Source organism: Polypterus senegalus, chromosome 2 (genome assembly GCF_016835505.1).
Source record: "Polypterus senegalus isolate Bchr_013 chromosome 2, ASM1683550v1, whole genome shotgun sequence".
Lineage (NCBI taxonomy): Eukaryota > Metazoa > Chordata > Cladistia > Polypteriformes > Polypteridae > Polypterus > Polypterus senegalus.
The window spans coordinates 12039079-12055202 of NC_053155.1; the positions used below are offsets into that span (position 1 = coordinate 12039079).

Here is a 16124-nt window from a genome sequence, read left to right on the forward strand (position 1 = left end):
GGTCCACAGCTCCTGTCAAAGGCCAGTTTTAAAATAAATAATCACTGCACGTGGTGGCTGTGTGGCTGAAGCGGTTCTCGGGGCGTTTCTCACCTAAGTGCACAGGTGAGAGACTGTCCACATCCGTTATTGTTCCTGGGGCTGCTGATTTGCCACAGCTGCCATGCCCTCTAGTTAAATAGAATCGGTTTGGAGCCCGACGCAGCCGGGGATCGGAGGGCTACCGGGCCAGTGTGAAAGGCAGCCGTTCCTGCAGGTAGGTCGACTCTCCTGTTGCGAAGCCCAGGTGGGTGAAGCAGGGGAGCCGCCAGGTAAAAGACGACACCGGGCTTGTATGCCTCCTGCATTATTTTAACCTCGTCGTTTTTAAGAATACTTTTTCTATGTATTGGTTTTAACCTCCACGTGTCACATCTGCTTTTATGGATTATTTACTTGAAGAATTCTGAATGCACTGCACTTTATTTAATTTGAACATTGTGTTTTTTAATAAAAGCACTTTGCACTTTTTCACCATCCCCTTGCTATGTTGTTGCATCACTGCTCAGCTCATCGGTAACATTACCGACGGTGACGGGTTCAAGGGCTCCCAGACGGAAGATGGGAGCATGGAGCAAACCCACATCGTCGCAGGGTCTTCAGGGTTGTAAAAAATTAATTAATTAATAAATAAATAAATAAACAAAAAACACCAAAACACAGGGAGAATGTGCAGACTCCACAGGTGTGAGTACAGGTCTACATTTTTTTTTTGTTTTTTGTTTCAGTCGGAGGATTCCATCTTACCTTTCCGAGCGGTGGAAGCAGCCAGAGGTTTAATTCGCTCAACTAACGTGTTCCCAGCTGCAATGTCCACTCCACTGTCTTTGTAAGTCAGTCCTCTAGAAAGTGGAAGAGAAAAATGAAACGACGTCACTGAAACATCTGACATCCAAATGAAAAATAATAATACCTTTTATCTATATAGCGCCTTTCTCGTGCACAAGGTGCTTATTTGGTCTATGTTGCAAGGAATAATTGTATCCTACGATTGGGAATAAATATTCTACATTCTTGGGCCAAATGTGTGAGCTGAAGCTTTTTTGAATGAAATATTTTTTCAAACAACACAATGTGCTGTGGTATCATCCTTACTTACTTCACACGCACACCCCATTCTCTCAGGGCTCCATTTATTATCTCTTTGCTTCTTCACAGTGCACACCCTGAAGTCCTCATTCTTTGGACGTCCTCTTACAACCTCCTCATGTTGATCCAAACTACACACAGAGTATTGCCAAGGTTGCGTGCTGCATCCGACTTGAGCAGACACCTGACGGAGTTGTACTCTGGACCACCAGCTTTCAGAGGAGGACTATGGTCACCTCCTCCTGGTCTCTCAGTTCTGCCATCTGACGCACATTCAAAACAAAACACTGGGCAGATACAATCATACGTTTTCTTTTGTTGCTCAAATGTAAAACTGGCGAGTCCCGATACATTCAAGATGCGCTGGTTAAGACGACGGACCATTTCATCATGTGTGTGAGCGGCCCACTCACGGCTGGCTTCTGTCCTGTACCCAGTACTGTTAGGTCAGGCTCTGCCCACCATCACTCCAAATTTTGTTGAGAAAATAATGCTGTCCACATATTGAAGGATATGAAGCTGTGACCAATTAAGATCTAAAGGCAGTGAGGTGTTGAGATTAGGGAATTGGACAGTTATGGGGTGGCAACATCCTTCACATGCCCTACAACCCTCTGATAGCCAGTGAAGTGTGCTGGGCCGGTAACGAGAAAGGCCCACCAAATCAACAATCTGATTAAGAAGACAAGCTAAGTTATGGGACATGCTCTGTGGACCTGTTGGAGGAGAGAAGGAGGACAAAACTGATGGCCATTATGAACAATGCTACACATCCTGTGTGCGACACACCGGCATTGAGGACTTTCAGTCAACAGATGTGTGTCAAGAAATACAACTGGGGTCAACATCCCTTCAAAAAAAGCCCACCGAATCAACAAGTCGATTAAGAAGGCAGGCTCAGTTATGAGATGAGGAGGAGCGAACGAACGAAGACAAAGCTGATGGCCATTATGAACAATGCTGCACATCCTGTGTGTGATGCACCAGCATTGCGGACTTTCAGTCAACAGATGTGTGTCAAGAAACACGACTGGGGTCAACATTCCTTCAAGAGAAGCCCACCGAATCAACAAGTCGATTAGATAGATAGATAGATAGATAGATAGATAGATAGATAGATAGATAGATAAGGCACTATATAATAGATAGATAGATACTTTATTAATCCCAAGGGTAAATTCACATAATCCGGCAGCAGTATACGGATACAAAGAAACAATATTAAATTAAATAGTAATAAAAATGAAAAAAAAATTAAAATAAAATTAATGTTCGCATTTACTCCCCCGGGTGGAATTGAAGAGTCGCATAGTGTGGGGTCTCCTCAGTCTGTCAGTGGAGCAGGACGGTGACAAAAGTCTGTCACTGAAGCTACTCCTCTGTCTGGAGATGATCCTGTTCAGTGGATGCAGTGGATTCTTCATGATTGACAGGTGTTTGCTTAATGCCCGTCGCTCTGCCACAGATGTTAAACTGTCCAACTTTAATCCTACAATAGAGCCTGCCTTCTTAACAAGTTTGTCCAGGCGTGACACGTCTTTCATCTTTATGCTGCCACCCCAGCACACCACCGCGTAGAAGAGGGCACTCGCCACAACCGTCTGGTAGAACATCTGCAGCATCTTACTGCAGATGTTGAAGGATGCCAACCTTCTCAGAAAGTATAGTCTGCTCTGACCTTTCTTACATAGAGCATCAGTATTGGCAGTCCAGTCCAATTTGTCATCCAGCTGCACTCCCAGATATTTAAAGGTCTGCACCCTCTGCACACAGTCACCTCTGATGATCACAGGGTCCATGAGGGGCCTAGGCCTCCTAAAATCCACCACCAGCTCCTTGGTCTTGCTGGTGTTAAGGTGTAAGTGGTTTGAGTCGCACCATTTAACAAAGTCCTTGATTAGGTTCCTATACTCCTCCTCCTGCCCACTCCTGATGCAGCCCACCATAGCAGTGTCGTCAGTGAACTTTTGCACGTGGCAAGACTCTGAATCATATTGGAAGTCTGATGTATATAGATTGAACAGGACTGGAGAAAGTACAGTCCCATGAGGCGCCCCTGTATTGCTGCACACAATGTCAGACCTGCAGTTCACGCACATATTAAGAAGGCAGGCTCAGTTATGAGATGAGGAGGAGCGAACAAAGACAAAGCGGATGGCCATTATGAACAATGCTGCACATCCTGTGTGTGATGCACCAGCATTGAGGACTTTCAGTCAACAGATGTGTTTCAAGAAACACGACTGGGGTCAACATTCCTTCAAGAGAAGCTCACCGAATCAACAAGTCGATTAAGAAGGCAGGCTCAGTGATTGGATGAGGAGAGAATGAAGTGTTGCATATCCTCTCACAACAGCACTGAGGACTTTTAGTCCAAAGAAGTGTCAAGAAACACGACTGGGCTCCATAATACCAATATGCCCTTAGCGTGCCTCACTGCGATAGGCCCCGCTCTTTTTATCTTTAGCCAGTTCAGAAGTTTCATTTCATTTTATTAATTCGAGTTTTTATTTGTTAGAACATTTATTTATTTGTTACGCTCCTGTAAAAGGCTCCATTTTCTCCTTGGAACAAATAAAGTATGAGCTATCTAAAAATGTACGCTGAAAAACGCGAGTTATTAATGAAAACAAAAATGACCGTCGCCGTTTGTCGATTCAACTGATTTATCGATTTTCTGCAGTCGCTTTCACTAAATCAGGGTTACAAGAGGTTGAGTCCTGCCCTGGAAGCAACAGGTGCACGGCAAGAGCCAACCTTCGATTTGGATTGTGGTTTAACGCTTTCAGGGCGAATGTCAACTTTTGTTGAAATTCAGGGGTAGAGGACGGTAATCACCCGTAAATGGCGACAAAACTTGCCGATAACACTTTAGTTCGAATCTCTGCACTAGAAGGAAGGGTCGCTTTGTTGATTTGACCTCGATTACCTGTGTGCGCGCGAGTAGCGAAGAGCAAACAACCTGTGAAATGGCATCGATGTCTGGCGAGAGACCAAGGTGAACGCGTAAAGGAAAACACTCCATGGGCGACATTTGCCGTATTATCACCGGAATGGACTCTGACTTACCCATCTCCGATTTTGATGTGAGTGATCTGGGGGATGCAGACAGAAAACGAAAGTGAGGTGCCAACCTCAGCTGATCAGCCCCCAGCCGATCGTGGTGCTGAACACATCCGTGTAGTTGATTGCGTCCACAGCAACGTTGGCCTGGGAAGACCGCAACTTACGATGACAAGAGGTACAAACCAGACTGTGTCACATTATGACTGCCACCGCTGTGTGAAGACAGCCAGCTGCCCCTGCTCGCCAAACGGGCACCGACAGCAACAGGCGTTTTTATGTCGATTTCGGTGTGAAACCTGCTTTTTCAGAAACCGTTTTTTGGAAAAAATAAATATTCAGCCCTCAAAGTGTTTAGCAAAGCATAGCTTAGAGGCGACAAGCAGCTAACCAATGTGGCAGTGGACTAATGGGAAAAACCGTGAGGGTCGGATGCCAGAAATGGTGAAGGGGACAGGCTGTTGATGTTTCATACAGCTTATTCAAGGTAACCTCAGAAAAAGTTGCGCACGGTGCCCTCCATAATGTTTGGGAGAAAAGCACATTTTCCCTTGAATTATTTCTCTGCTCTACAGTTTAGAAATGACAAATCAAACCATTTAGACATTGTGATTAAAGTGCACGTCTCTCAAGGGTGGGGATCGATCTGTTCTTAGCATAATTCTTTTTTTTTGTAAAAACTTGATTGCTATGTATTGATTGTAATAAAATTAATAAATAAATTTAAAAAAAAAAGTGCACGTTGTAGACGTTCATTAAGGGGGATTTGCTTTGGTCTACGTAGCCCCCATATACTTCAGGGCACCATAATGTTTGGGTCACGGCAATGGCAGGTCTATTAAAGCCATCGTCATATTTTGAGCTTTGTCACGTATCCCAGCATGTAATGACGGCTTGAAGTCTGCCATTCACAGTCATTAGCAGGTGCGGAGGGTCTTCTGTGGTGGTGCTCTGCCCAGCCTCTCATGCGGCCATCTTCAGCTCTTGCTTGTTTCAAAGGGGGATTCGCGTCAGTATATCGAACGCCTTTTCATTTGGATCAGAATCAGGTGACTGACTTTGCCATTCAAGAATTTTCCATTTTTCCTCAGCAGTGGGTTTGGTTCATCATCTTGTTGGAGTTTGGAGGCTGTTGCTGGAACTCGAGCAGATCCGATATTTCTACACATTTCAGAATTCATTGTGCCGTCAGCAGTTCCATCATCAAGTGTGCCAGTACCAATGGTAGCCATACATGCCCAAGCCATAATACGCCCAGCACTGACATGTTTCACAGATGAGGTGGTCTGCTTTGGATCTCCCCATCTTTTGCTTTTGCCATCACTCTGATGAGATTCGTTTTTGTTTGCAAGACCTTTTCCCAGAATTCTGCAGGCTCTTTGAAGTCCCTTTTCCCAAATTGCATTTTGGCCATTCTGTTTTTTTTGTGGTTGGCATCTTGCGGTGTGTCCTCTGCGTTTCTGTTCATGACATCTCCTGCAGATAGTCGTCTCTGACACACTCACACGCACACATTGGCCCCCTGAAGACGGTTTCTGATCTGTCAGACAGGCATTTGTTGATTTTTCTTGACCAAAGCGAGGATTCTTCTGTTCTTAACAGTGAAGGCCTTCCTTGGCCTGCCAGTCCCTTTGTGATTACTTAGCCCACCAGTGCGTTCTCTCTTTTTTTATGGTAGTTGATTTCGGTCATAAACTGGACTGGACTGCCAATAGTGAGCTCTGTGCAAGAGAGGACAGAGCCGACTATACTTCATTAAAAGGCTGGCGTCCTTCAACATCTGCAATAAGATGCTGCAGATGTTCTACCAGACGGTTGTGGTGAGCACCCTCTTCTACGCGGTGGTGTGCTGGGCAGGCAGCATAAAGAAGAGGGACGCCTCACACCTGGACAAACTGGTGAGGAAGGCAGGCTCTGTTGTAGGCACGGAGCTGGACAGTTTGACATCCGTGGCAGAGCGACGGGCGCTGAGCAGACTCCTGCCAATCATGGAGAATCCACTGCATCCACTGAACAGGATCATCTCCAGACAGAGGAGCAGCTTCAGCGACAGACTGCTGTCACCATCCTGCTCCACTGACAGAATGAGGAGACCCCACACTATGTGACTCTTCAATTCCACCTGGGGGGGTAAACGTTAACATTAAGTTATTGTCTGTTATACCTGCATTGTTATCACTTTTTAATTTAATATTGTTATTATCAGTATGCTGCTGCTGGAGTAGGTGAATTAATAAAGTATCTATCTATCTATCTAGTTCTTCAGCCTCATAATGGCCCATTTGACTTTTACTGGCACATCTCATGTGCTCATGTTGAACAATGGCAACTGCAGACCCTGGCACAACTCATGTTGAACAATGGCAACTGCAGACCCTAAAGGGTGCAAGCAAGCCGAGGTATCTGATGAAGCAGTGAAACCCACCTGAGGAATCAAACACCTGGGACGACATTATTGTGGGGGATGTGGACCGTGTAGAAAAAGCACTTTGAGGCCAAAATGTGTGCAAATCCCCTTAAATGAAAGTCTGCAATGTGCACTTTAATCACGGAACGGTCAACCTTTGAGTTACCAGCCCTGATCCTTTAGCTACTAAACCACCACATAACATGCCAGCTTGGTTATATTTTGTGTTTCTTTATCAAATCTAAAAGCGCATTTAGTAGCATTGTCTAAACTTGCATAGTCAGCTGGATGTTGTACACACAAATTACTACAATTCTTCTTCTTCTTCTTCTTCCTACCCTATAGTCTTATGGACCATGGAAGCCACTGGTGGGAGCCTTCAGTCTTAAACAGGGTCCTCATCAGTCTTGAGCCAAATGGACTCTACTTTGGATACGTATGGTTGTCCATTCCCGGATATCATCCAACCATCTTCTTTTCATTGTTCCTTCTGCTCTTCCACGCATTACTGTCTTTATTAATCTTAACTAATTATCCTCCTATGGATAGCTCCAATCATCACTGGCTTTCTCACTCTGATCATGCCCTGTCCTCTAACTCTCCTTTCTAACATCTTTCCAATCTCTTTATTGCTGACAATGTCACACCAAACTACTCCAAGTTATTTCTTCAGAGTCCAAGACATGCATGCTTTTGTAACAATGCAGACATCATGGTTGTGTCTATTATTCTCAGTTTGGTGTTGATGCTTTTGCACTTTCAAATCGTGATCAGGCTTTCAAAGGCACTTTTGCTATTCCCAATTCTCTGTTGTGTTTCTTTGCAGCAATTGTTATCTGAACGTTTCTTAACACTAGAATTCCCGAAGCCTAAGAAAAAACTCGTAATCCTGGCCCACCTTAATTCCCTTCGCACCTCTCCCTCAGCGTCTTTTGTGTTGTAAATGTGTCAGTCAGCAAGCAGCCCACTAACCCATCCTCTCCACTGCCACAGAACGGCAAAAAGCTCTCCCAGCTCAAGCCTCGATTATCTGGGAGTTTGTACCTGGACAGGATCATCTCCAGACAGAGGAGCAGCTTCAGCGACAGACTGCTGTCACCATCCTGCTCCACTGACAGACTGAGGAGACCCCACACTATGTGACTCTTCAATTCCACCGGGGGGGTAAACGTTAACATTATACAAAGTTACTGTCTGTTATACCTGCATTGTTATCACTCTGATATTTAATATTGTTTTTTATCAGTATGCTGCTGCTGGGAGTATGGGAATTAATAAAGTATCTATCTATCTATCTATCTAGTTCTTCAGCCTCATAATGGCCCATTTGACTTTTACTGGCACAACTCATGTCCTCATGTTGAACAATGGCAACTGCAGACCCTAAAGGGTGGGAAGCAAGCCGAGGTATCTGATGAAGCAGTGAAACCCACCTGAGGAATCATAAACACCTGGGACGACATTATTGTGGGGGCTGTGGACCGTGTAGAAAAAGTACTTTGAGGCCAAAAGGTGTGCAAATCCCCTTAAATGAAAGTCTGCAATGTGCACTTTAATCACAACGTCTGAATTGTTTGATTTGTCATTTTAAACTGTGGCGCAAAGGAGTAAATCAAGGGGAAAAATGTGTGTGTTAGTTCCAAATATTACGGGGGGAGCACTGTATATTCCCAATATCTTTATTACAGTATCCGTAAAACGTATTCAGCCCTTGGACATTTTCTTGTTATGTCACTTTGGGTCACAGCGGATTGAATTTGGAACTTTTGACACTGATCAACAAAAAAAAGACTCTTCAGTATCAAAGTGAAAACAGATCTTTGCAAGGTGGTCTAAATTTGTTCCAACTATAAAACACACAAGCGTTCACCTCCTTTAATATGGTCAGCCCGTTTGCTTTTCAAAGTCCCACCATTAGTTCAATGGAGGTCACCTGTCTGTGGTTTCGCTTGACCATACTATAAATGCACCGGACACTATTTGGAAATCTTCACCGCCTACACATCAGTATTCAGTAGGAACATCTTTGGCAGAGACAGTGTCAGGTTGTCCTCCAGGATTTTCTCGCATTTTGCTCCATTTACTTCACCCACACAAAAGTTTTCCGGCAGAGAAGCGTCCCCATAGCCTGACGCTGCCACCGGTTTACTTCAAGGTGGGCATGGGGGGGATTTCTGCTAATGTGCAGTGTAACTAGGGGTTTAGTCAGGCATAGGGCTGCCACGATTAATCGATGTAATCGACTACACGATTTTGTCGAAAATGTATTCGCCTAATCGACTGCTTCTCCCTGTCCCTCCGCCACATTGCACGCTGCCGTGCTACAACTCTCTGTTCTGCTTTTTGGAGTAGACCAAGCATGGCGGCACTTGGTGGAATCAACTATCGTCACATCATAAATCATCCTTAAGACAGATTGAAGACTTAAGTGCCAGGTTAAGTGAAAATTAAGGAAAACGCACTAAGTAATTGCAACACAAACACCGATTTAATCAGTTTTAACATGAAAAGATGCAGACGAAAGAAGAGAAGAAGCGGGCCGCTAGGGTGGAGAGGAGAGCTGCTCAGGAAGCAGTAAGCGCATCAACCTCTGAGCAAACGAATGCTAAACGTACAGAGAAAGATAATAAAAACTAGGAATGCTCAAGTCAAGTGTGTTCACTGCAGCGTGCCGTTACTGGTTTTATATATTTTCTGTTATATTCATGTGTTACGTTTTTAAATGTGACTTCATTCCATGCATTTTGTGGGTGGAGACTCAGAAGGCGGGGCATACGTCACAGTTCCTTGATCTTCCATCTCACTTTATATTCCCAGCCAGAAGTAGGACCCACAGCAGTGGAGTATTCGGTTTGTAGAGTGTTGTGTTTTTTTTTTCTTTTCCCCCCTGCAAGTATTGCTTTTGTCTCTGGTTTTCCCTAACGGAGTGTAGATTTGGTTGGCTTCAGGATTGCCTCTTAGGCAACTCCTTTCTTGCTTCTGTCTTTTGCTATACTTATTTATACAGATTTCATGTTGCACTTTCAACTGCAAGCTTAAGGTTTACAGTAATCCCCTCTCTTGCAGGACATTCTGTATATTTTGAATTTTTTTTTTTTAGTCTGTCTAAAATTTTCAAAATCAGCTCCCACTTTGGGCACAGCTCAGGCCAAAGCTTCAGCCTAGCACTTGTGTGCGACTAGCTGGATTTTGGGCGAGTCTCCTCAGACAAGCTGGTTATACGGTCCTTTTAGGAGGCCTCACACCAATGTTGTCATGTCTGGGACTCCATCTCATAACAGCAAGAAAACCATTATGTCACATTCATCTACGTGTTTAAAGCTTAAAAGTAATTAATGTAAACAATATATTAAAATTTACTCACGAGGCGTGGTAGTTTTTTCACATTTTAATTGACTTTAATTTGCAATTTCTTGTATATGGAATTTATTTTTCACATACCCCAACATTAGCGTTTAAGGATTGGAGCGCAGGGTCAGCTATTTATGCAGCACCTTTGGAGCATTTGCAAGTTAAAGGCCTTGCTCGAGGAACCAACGGAGTAGCATTCCTTCAGTCACTACCGGAATTGGAACGGTCAACCTTTGAGTTACCAGCCCTGATCCTTTAGCTACTAAACAACCACATAACATGCCAGCTTGGTTATATTTTGTGTTTCTTTATCAAATCTAAAAGCGCATTTAGTAGCATTGTCTAAACTTGCATAGTCAGCTGGATGTTGTACACACAAATTACTACAATTCTTCTTCTTCTCCCTACCCTATAGTCCTATGGACCATGGAAGCCACTGGTGGGAGCCTTCAGTCTTAAACAGGGTACTCATCAGTCTTGAGCCAAATGGACTCTACTTTGGATACGCATTGATGTCCATTCCCGGATATCATCCAACCATCTTCTTTTCATTGTTCCTTCTGCTCTTCCACGCATTACTGTCTTTATTAATCTTAACTAATTATCCTCCTATGGATAGGTCCAAACTTCACTGGCTTTCTCACTCTGATCATGCTCTGTCCACTTACTCTCCTTTCTAACATCTTTCTAATCTCTTTATTGCTGACAATGTCCCACCAAACTACTCCAAGTTATTTCTTCAGAGTCCAAGACATGCATGCTTTTGTAACAATGCAGACATCATGGCTGTGTCTATTATTCTCAGTTTGGTGTTGATGCTTTTGCACTTTCAAATCTTGATCAGGTTTCCAAAGGCACTTTTGCTATTCCCAATTCTCTGTTGTGTTTCTTTGCAGCAACTGCTATCTGAACGTTTCTTAACACTAGAATTCCCAAAGCCTAAGAAAAAACTCGTAATCCTGGCCCACCTTAATTCCCTTCGCACCTCTCCCTCAGCGTCTTTTGTGTTGTAAATGTGTCAGTCAGCAAGCAGCCCACTAACCCATCCTCTCCACTGGCACAGAACGGCAAAAAGCTCTCCCAGCTCAAGCCTCGATTATCTGGGAGTTTGTACCTGGAGTTGTAGAGGGTAAATAATAGATCGTTATTTGGAACACATGCATTTCATGTGTGTTCCATGCCTACAAAGATCTAAGTAAGTGTAGGATGACAGAAATGTTGAACACATACCTAAAAGACAAACATTTTTCACGTTTCAGTACTTAACAACAGAATTTTGACATGAAGTGTATAATGTGTGAAGACTGAAGTCCAAATATCAAGTAAGCACATTCACAAAAGATACACGTATAACAAATTAAACTCCAAAGAAGGAGGAAACCCTGACCAGGGAGCAGCACCGGCACGTTTTTTTCTTTTTGGTTATTTCGAATCGCAGCAAATAAAAAGGGACGGCCTGGTTGGCATCCCAAACTTTTGGCCGATTCCAGAATGTTCTTCCACCGTCCAACAACAACAAATACAAAGTAGCTTAGCTTAATGATCTGAATGGCTATCTGTAAAACTTCTGTTCTAACTCAAGATAATCGTGGAAATGTATTATTTGTTATGAAGCGTAAATCCTTGGAAAAGCTACCAGGAACTTAAATCCCCACATCCATCATCTGACCAACTTTGTCCAGCTTATGGACATGGCAGGACCTTAACCTGGGAACATCAGGCACATGGCAAAAACCAGCCCTTATCTGGGTGCAAAGTCAATCACAGTGGGAATTCAAAGTACAAACTCACACTCATTCATGCCAGGCCTGTCTGAAGTTACCAATCAACCCATCATCCATATCTCTGAATTCCAGGAGAAATCACCTTGAACAACCACAAGCCAATTGGAAATCTACTGAAGAAAGCGGCACATTAGTCCTTCTCTTCCGAAAACGTATAGCACAACTATTTTTGATTGGTGACTATAAAAATATAAAAATATCAAAATAATCAAGGTGCCATTTTCCTTTGCATTTTGTTACATATTTGTAAGAAAAAATGTCAAAAAGACCCATCAGTTTTTTTTTTTTTATAGAAACCGGTCACTCCAAAATCTCTTACCCTAATGATTGCAGAGTTGCACTCCATTTACTACCAATTGAAACGATTCATATTAATGATGTCATTTTTAATCTCAAATCTATTATATAGAAAAATCCTGCGACAAGACTTTTTGAAAAGATAATTTCAAGTCCCGCGAGACGAGACTTTGACCATGAGATTTATTTCCCAAGTCCCGCCCTCCTCTCAACCATTTCCGGTTAACAGCCCACGCTCCTCTAACCTCTCATTCATGTGAATGCTTTTGACGGACACAGTTATTGCCCTCTCACTTCTTATAGATTTTTAACGTTTTCTTCACTTTAAGTTCCCAATAAAAGATGACTCACTGTGTCCAAATCTTATTGAAGAATTTCATCACAAAGGGTTATCAACAGTAAAAATGAGTACACGGGCAATCTTAGAAACGAAGTAAAACGAACACCAAAAATGTTACACGGCAAATTGGTTAAATGCGTATCAATAGATTCTGAGGAAACAGTTGGTGGTGATGGTGCAGAAGATAAAAACATCAACTTACAAATATCCCGAAGAATAACTACAACCATTAACACCGTCCGGTCTTCCACCACACGAATTACTGTAGAAAGAAGGATGTATCCAAGAAAGGTAATGTAGTACATCTTCCACGGATAACATCACACAACAAAGGAGATCTTGATATGCCATTTGTATTAAAACGTTAACCGTATCCCGTTAGAATAGCTTTTACAAAGACAATTAACAAATCTCAGAGCCTAACGTTCGAAAAAGTCGGTTTATTTAATAGAGAGAATGAAACTAAATTCAAATCACGGGCAGTTATACGTTGTGTTGTCACGATGAAAGTCCAAACTTAATGCGATATTGACAAAAATTGCATTAAAAAAATTGTTTTTACTGAAGTTTTACAGTAAAAGTGTAAGTTTAAAAAGTATTTGCGTGTTAATTTCAAAGCCAAACAGAACAAAATGTTATTACTCAAAGAATAACTAACGCAATATGAAATATATTTGACCTTCAGATCATTACGTTTGACTATTTTTTAAATATGGTTAATTACTCGCTGTAATGTAATACAGTTCTATTATGTATAAGTAACAATTCCCATGAAAATAATTTGTTTAAATGGTACATCTGCATCCCCATACACAAGCAACAGAACCTCAAAGAGGCTAGCACATAGCACAGGCCCGGGGGTTGGTAGGCAAAGCAAAGCCCCCAAGTTTTTATAAAATATAAATCCCATTAATTTGATCATTTTAGACGCAAACATTTCCTATGCTACCAAGATGATAAGTAACAACGAAGAACCTATCTCCCGATTGCTTAAATATTTCTACTGGGAAATGAAAAGAAGAAACCCACACAGGTGCAGTGTGCCAGTACCCCCATTAGTTCTTGGGCATTTTCCTCAGACGCACCTTGTCTGATTCAAGAACGCAATGGCCCTGTATCCAATGTCTTTGCGGTAAACTGCTCCGGGCAACTTGATGGCAGAAACCCCCTTGTTGGCAGCGTCCAGCGCGGAAACCAAATCCTCTGCGATGCTGGTGACGGCGAGGACCCGGCCACCATTGCTCAGCACCTTGCCGTCCTTTAGGAGAGTTCCGGCATGAAACACTTCCAAACCCAGGTCCTTGGCCTGCGACAGACCTGGAGGAGATGAAAACCAGAGTAAGCACTTTACTTCAAGAACAAAACTGAACCCTGGTGATCCAGTCAGGTATTTTCTAACATCCTGAGCAGGGTTGTAGAGGATGCTGGAAAGCCTATACTAGCCAGGATAGGGCGCACGGCAGGAACAAAGTTTAGACAGGGTGCCAGTCCATCGCACATACACACGCACACACCAAACATATGCTAGGGACAATTTGGGGTCTCCAATTCACCTAACTTGTATGTCTGTGTCCACAGAACCTAGAAGAAACCCACGCAGACATGCAAACTCCATTCAGGGAGGACCTGGGACGGGAATACATTTATGGTTAACAATAGCCAGAAGATGAGAAGAGCACATTACCTGTGATCTCCAGACCCTTCTTGTATTCACCAGGGTAGCCTTCACTTGCCACTATTACGGTAACCGCTGCCCTGTTCTCAAGCCAGATAGGGACGTTAGTGGACAACGCACCCTGAAGAGTATCCAAGATGACCTGATACAGATCACTTTTCAGCAGAGGAAGCAGTACCTAAATGAATAAATCCGTAGTTTAGAATAAATATCTATGAAAGCTCATATTTAAACCAGCACACCTATTGGGAATGGTCAACAAACAGAATACATTTTTACTGATTTCTTAGGTACCTGGTGCTACAACTGCAGGGCAGTCTAGAAAGTTCTGGTGGTGGAGCCGATTACGGTCACAAGGGTTCAAAAACAGGGGCGGTCACAGATCTATCCAGCATTGTCGTTGTTTTATCAGTTTGCTGCTGCTGGTGTATGTGAATTTCCCCTTGTGATTAATAAAGAATCTATCTATCGATCTGTGCTTCAGACTTTAAATCCCTGTCACATACATGTGCATGGGAGCCAGCCACAGGGACCAAAAAGAAGGGAATTCCATGTCTGGCATTGCCAGGGTGCACTCAACCCTCTTATTTTGTTCCCACAGACCAGACATGGTAACTTCTGCCCGAGTGTAAAGACATTACTTCCACCTCAGCTCTGACGACATCACTTCCTGTCCCGGCCGCCGAGGATGACATCACTTCCTTAAACCTTCCAACTTCCTTCCTCCGTTGAGCAGTTCTGCTTTGGACTCGGATCCATACACAATTGTATTGAAACTTTGCCTTTTGCAGCAAAGGTCAACTACACGGGTGGCTGTCCCAAACCTCTGTCTTGTGTCGAGGCTCATCCTTTCACACCCCTCTCCATTTCTTCTTTTTCTGAATTTTACTCATCTTTCAACCGACATTTCAAAACCCTAACCTCCCTCCTTTCCCTTTCTGAAGGCGTCGGTCATAATTTTCTTTTAATTGTTCTGTTTCTGGTTTATTTCAAGCATAATGCCAACACTCATTTAACGTGCCGGCATTTCGATGTACCAAGCTGCTCTCCAAGCCACCATGTCACCCAAGCGCCAACAACGCTGTTGCTACAAACAATAAGTCCATAGCCTCAGTGCTGTCAGAGAACATTTAAAAATAGAAAAGAAGAAGGAACGCATTTTGATAAGCAGATCCCAATAACATGCACTGCCCTCTAAACTCCCACAGCTGAAATCTAAGACTTGCTATGCAGATTCCTATGCAGTACTTTCTAATAAATACAATCTTAAGAATGTATTTTGTAATACTTTATATGCACACATGCCCATAATGCAGTAATAATAAAATTGATTATTGAAGTAGTGTGAATTCATGGTGAAGGCTTCCAACCATCTCAAACATACCTGGCATTCCGGGTCTCCAAATCTGCAGTTGTACTCTAGTACTCTGGGACCGTCTTTGGTTAGCATAAGACCAGCATACAGAACACCTATAGGAGAACATATACATACATATATATACATACATACATACATACATACATACATACATACATACATACATACATACATACATACATACATACATACATACATACATACATACATACATACATACATACATATATATATATCATATAAACCAATCAGTGGAATCAAATTATTTAAACAGCTGATCTTTGGTGCTCTCCTATCCCACCCCACCCCACTTGTCAGATTAACACTTCATTCACTTTAGGCCATGATGAAGAAGATGCACTTCATTAAATGGTCTATTATAGGCTCGTAGTTTTTGCCACAGTGCAGTCTATGCTACCACTTTGGCATTCATTAGGTCTCACCTCAGATCATCTATAGCAGGGCTCGCAAAATTTCAAAATCCCTGGTAGCCCTTCGGGCAGGCACTCTTCAGTTTTTGGTAGCCCAAAATAAATTTAAGTAGCCCGAATAAAAAAGATTATTTTTAATGTATAATATTGTAAAGGAAATAAAACATCAATCAAAAAATTGTTAAAACACAAATTACAACAACTGTATAAAAATTACAATCATCAACTCAAATATTTGGTTCTAATTGAACAGAAATTTCTATGAACTTG

General features: G+C 42.7%; 1 protein-coding gene across 1 annotated transcript in view; it reads right to left on the reverse strand.

Moving 5' to 3' along the window:
• The window catches only part of gart (phosphoribosylglycinamide formyltransferase), a 125242-nt gene that overhangs the window by 47394 nt on the left and 61724 nt on the right, over positions 1–16124 (reverse strand). Inside the window, exons 9-12 of the mRNA XM_039743461.1 lie at positions 15430–15515; positions 14055–14223; positions 13456–13687; positions 787–881 (exon numbers count right to left, since the gene is read on the reverse strand). Coding sequence (XP_039599395.1) covers positions 787–881; positions 13456–13687; positions 14055–14223; positions 15430–15515 — 582 coding nt within the window. The remainder of the gene's footprint in view (positions 1–786; positions 882–13455; positions 13688–14054; positions 14224–15429; positions 15516–16124) is intronic.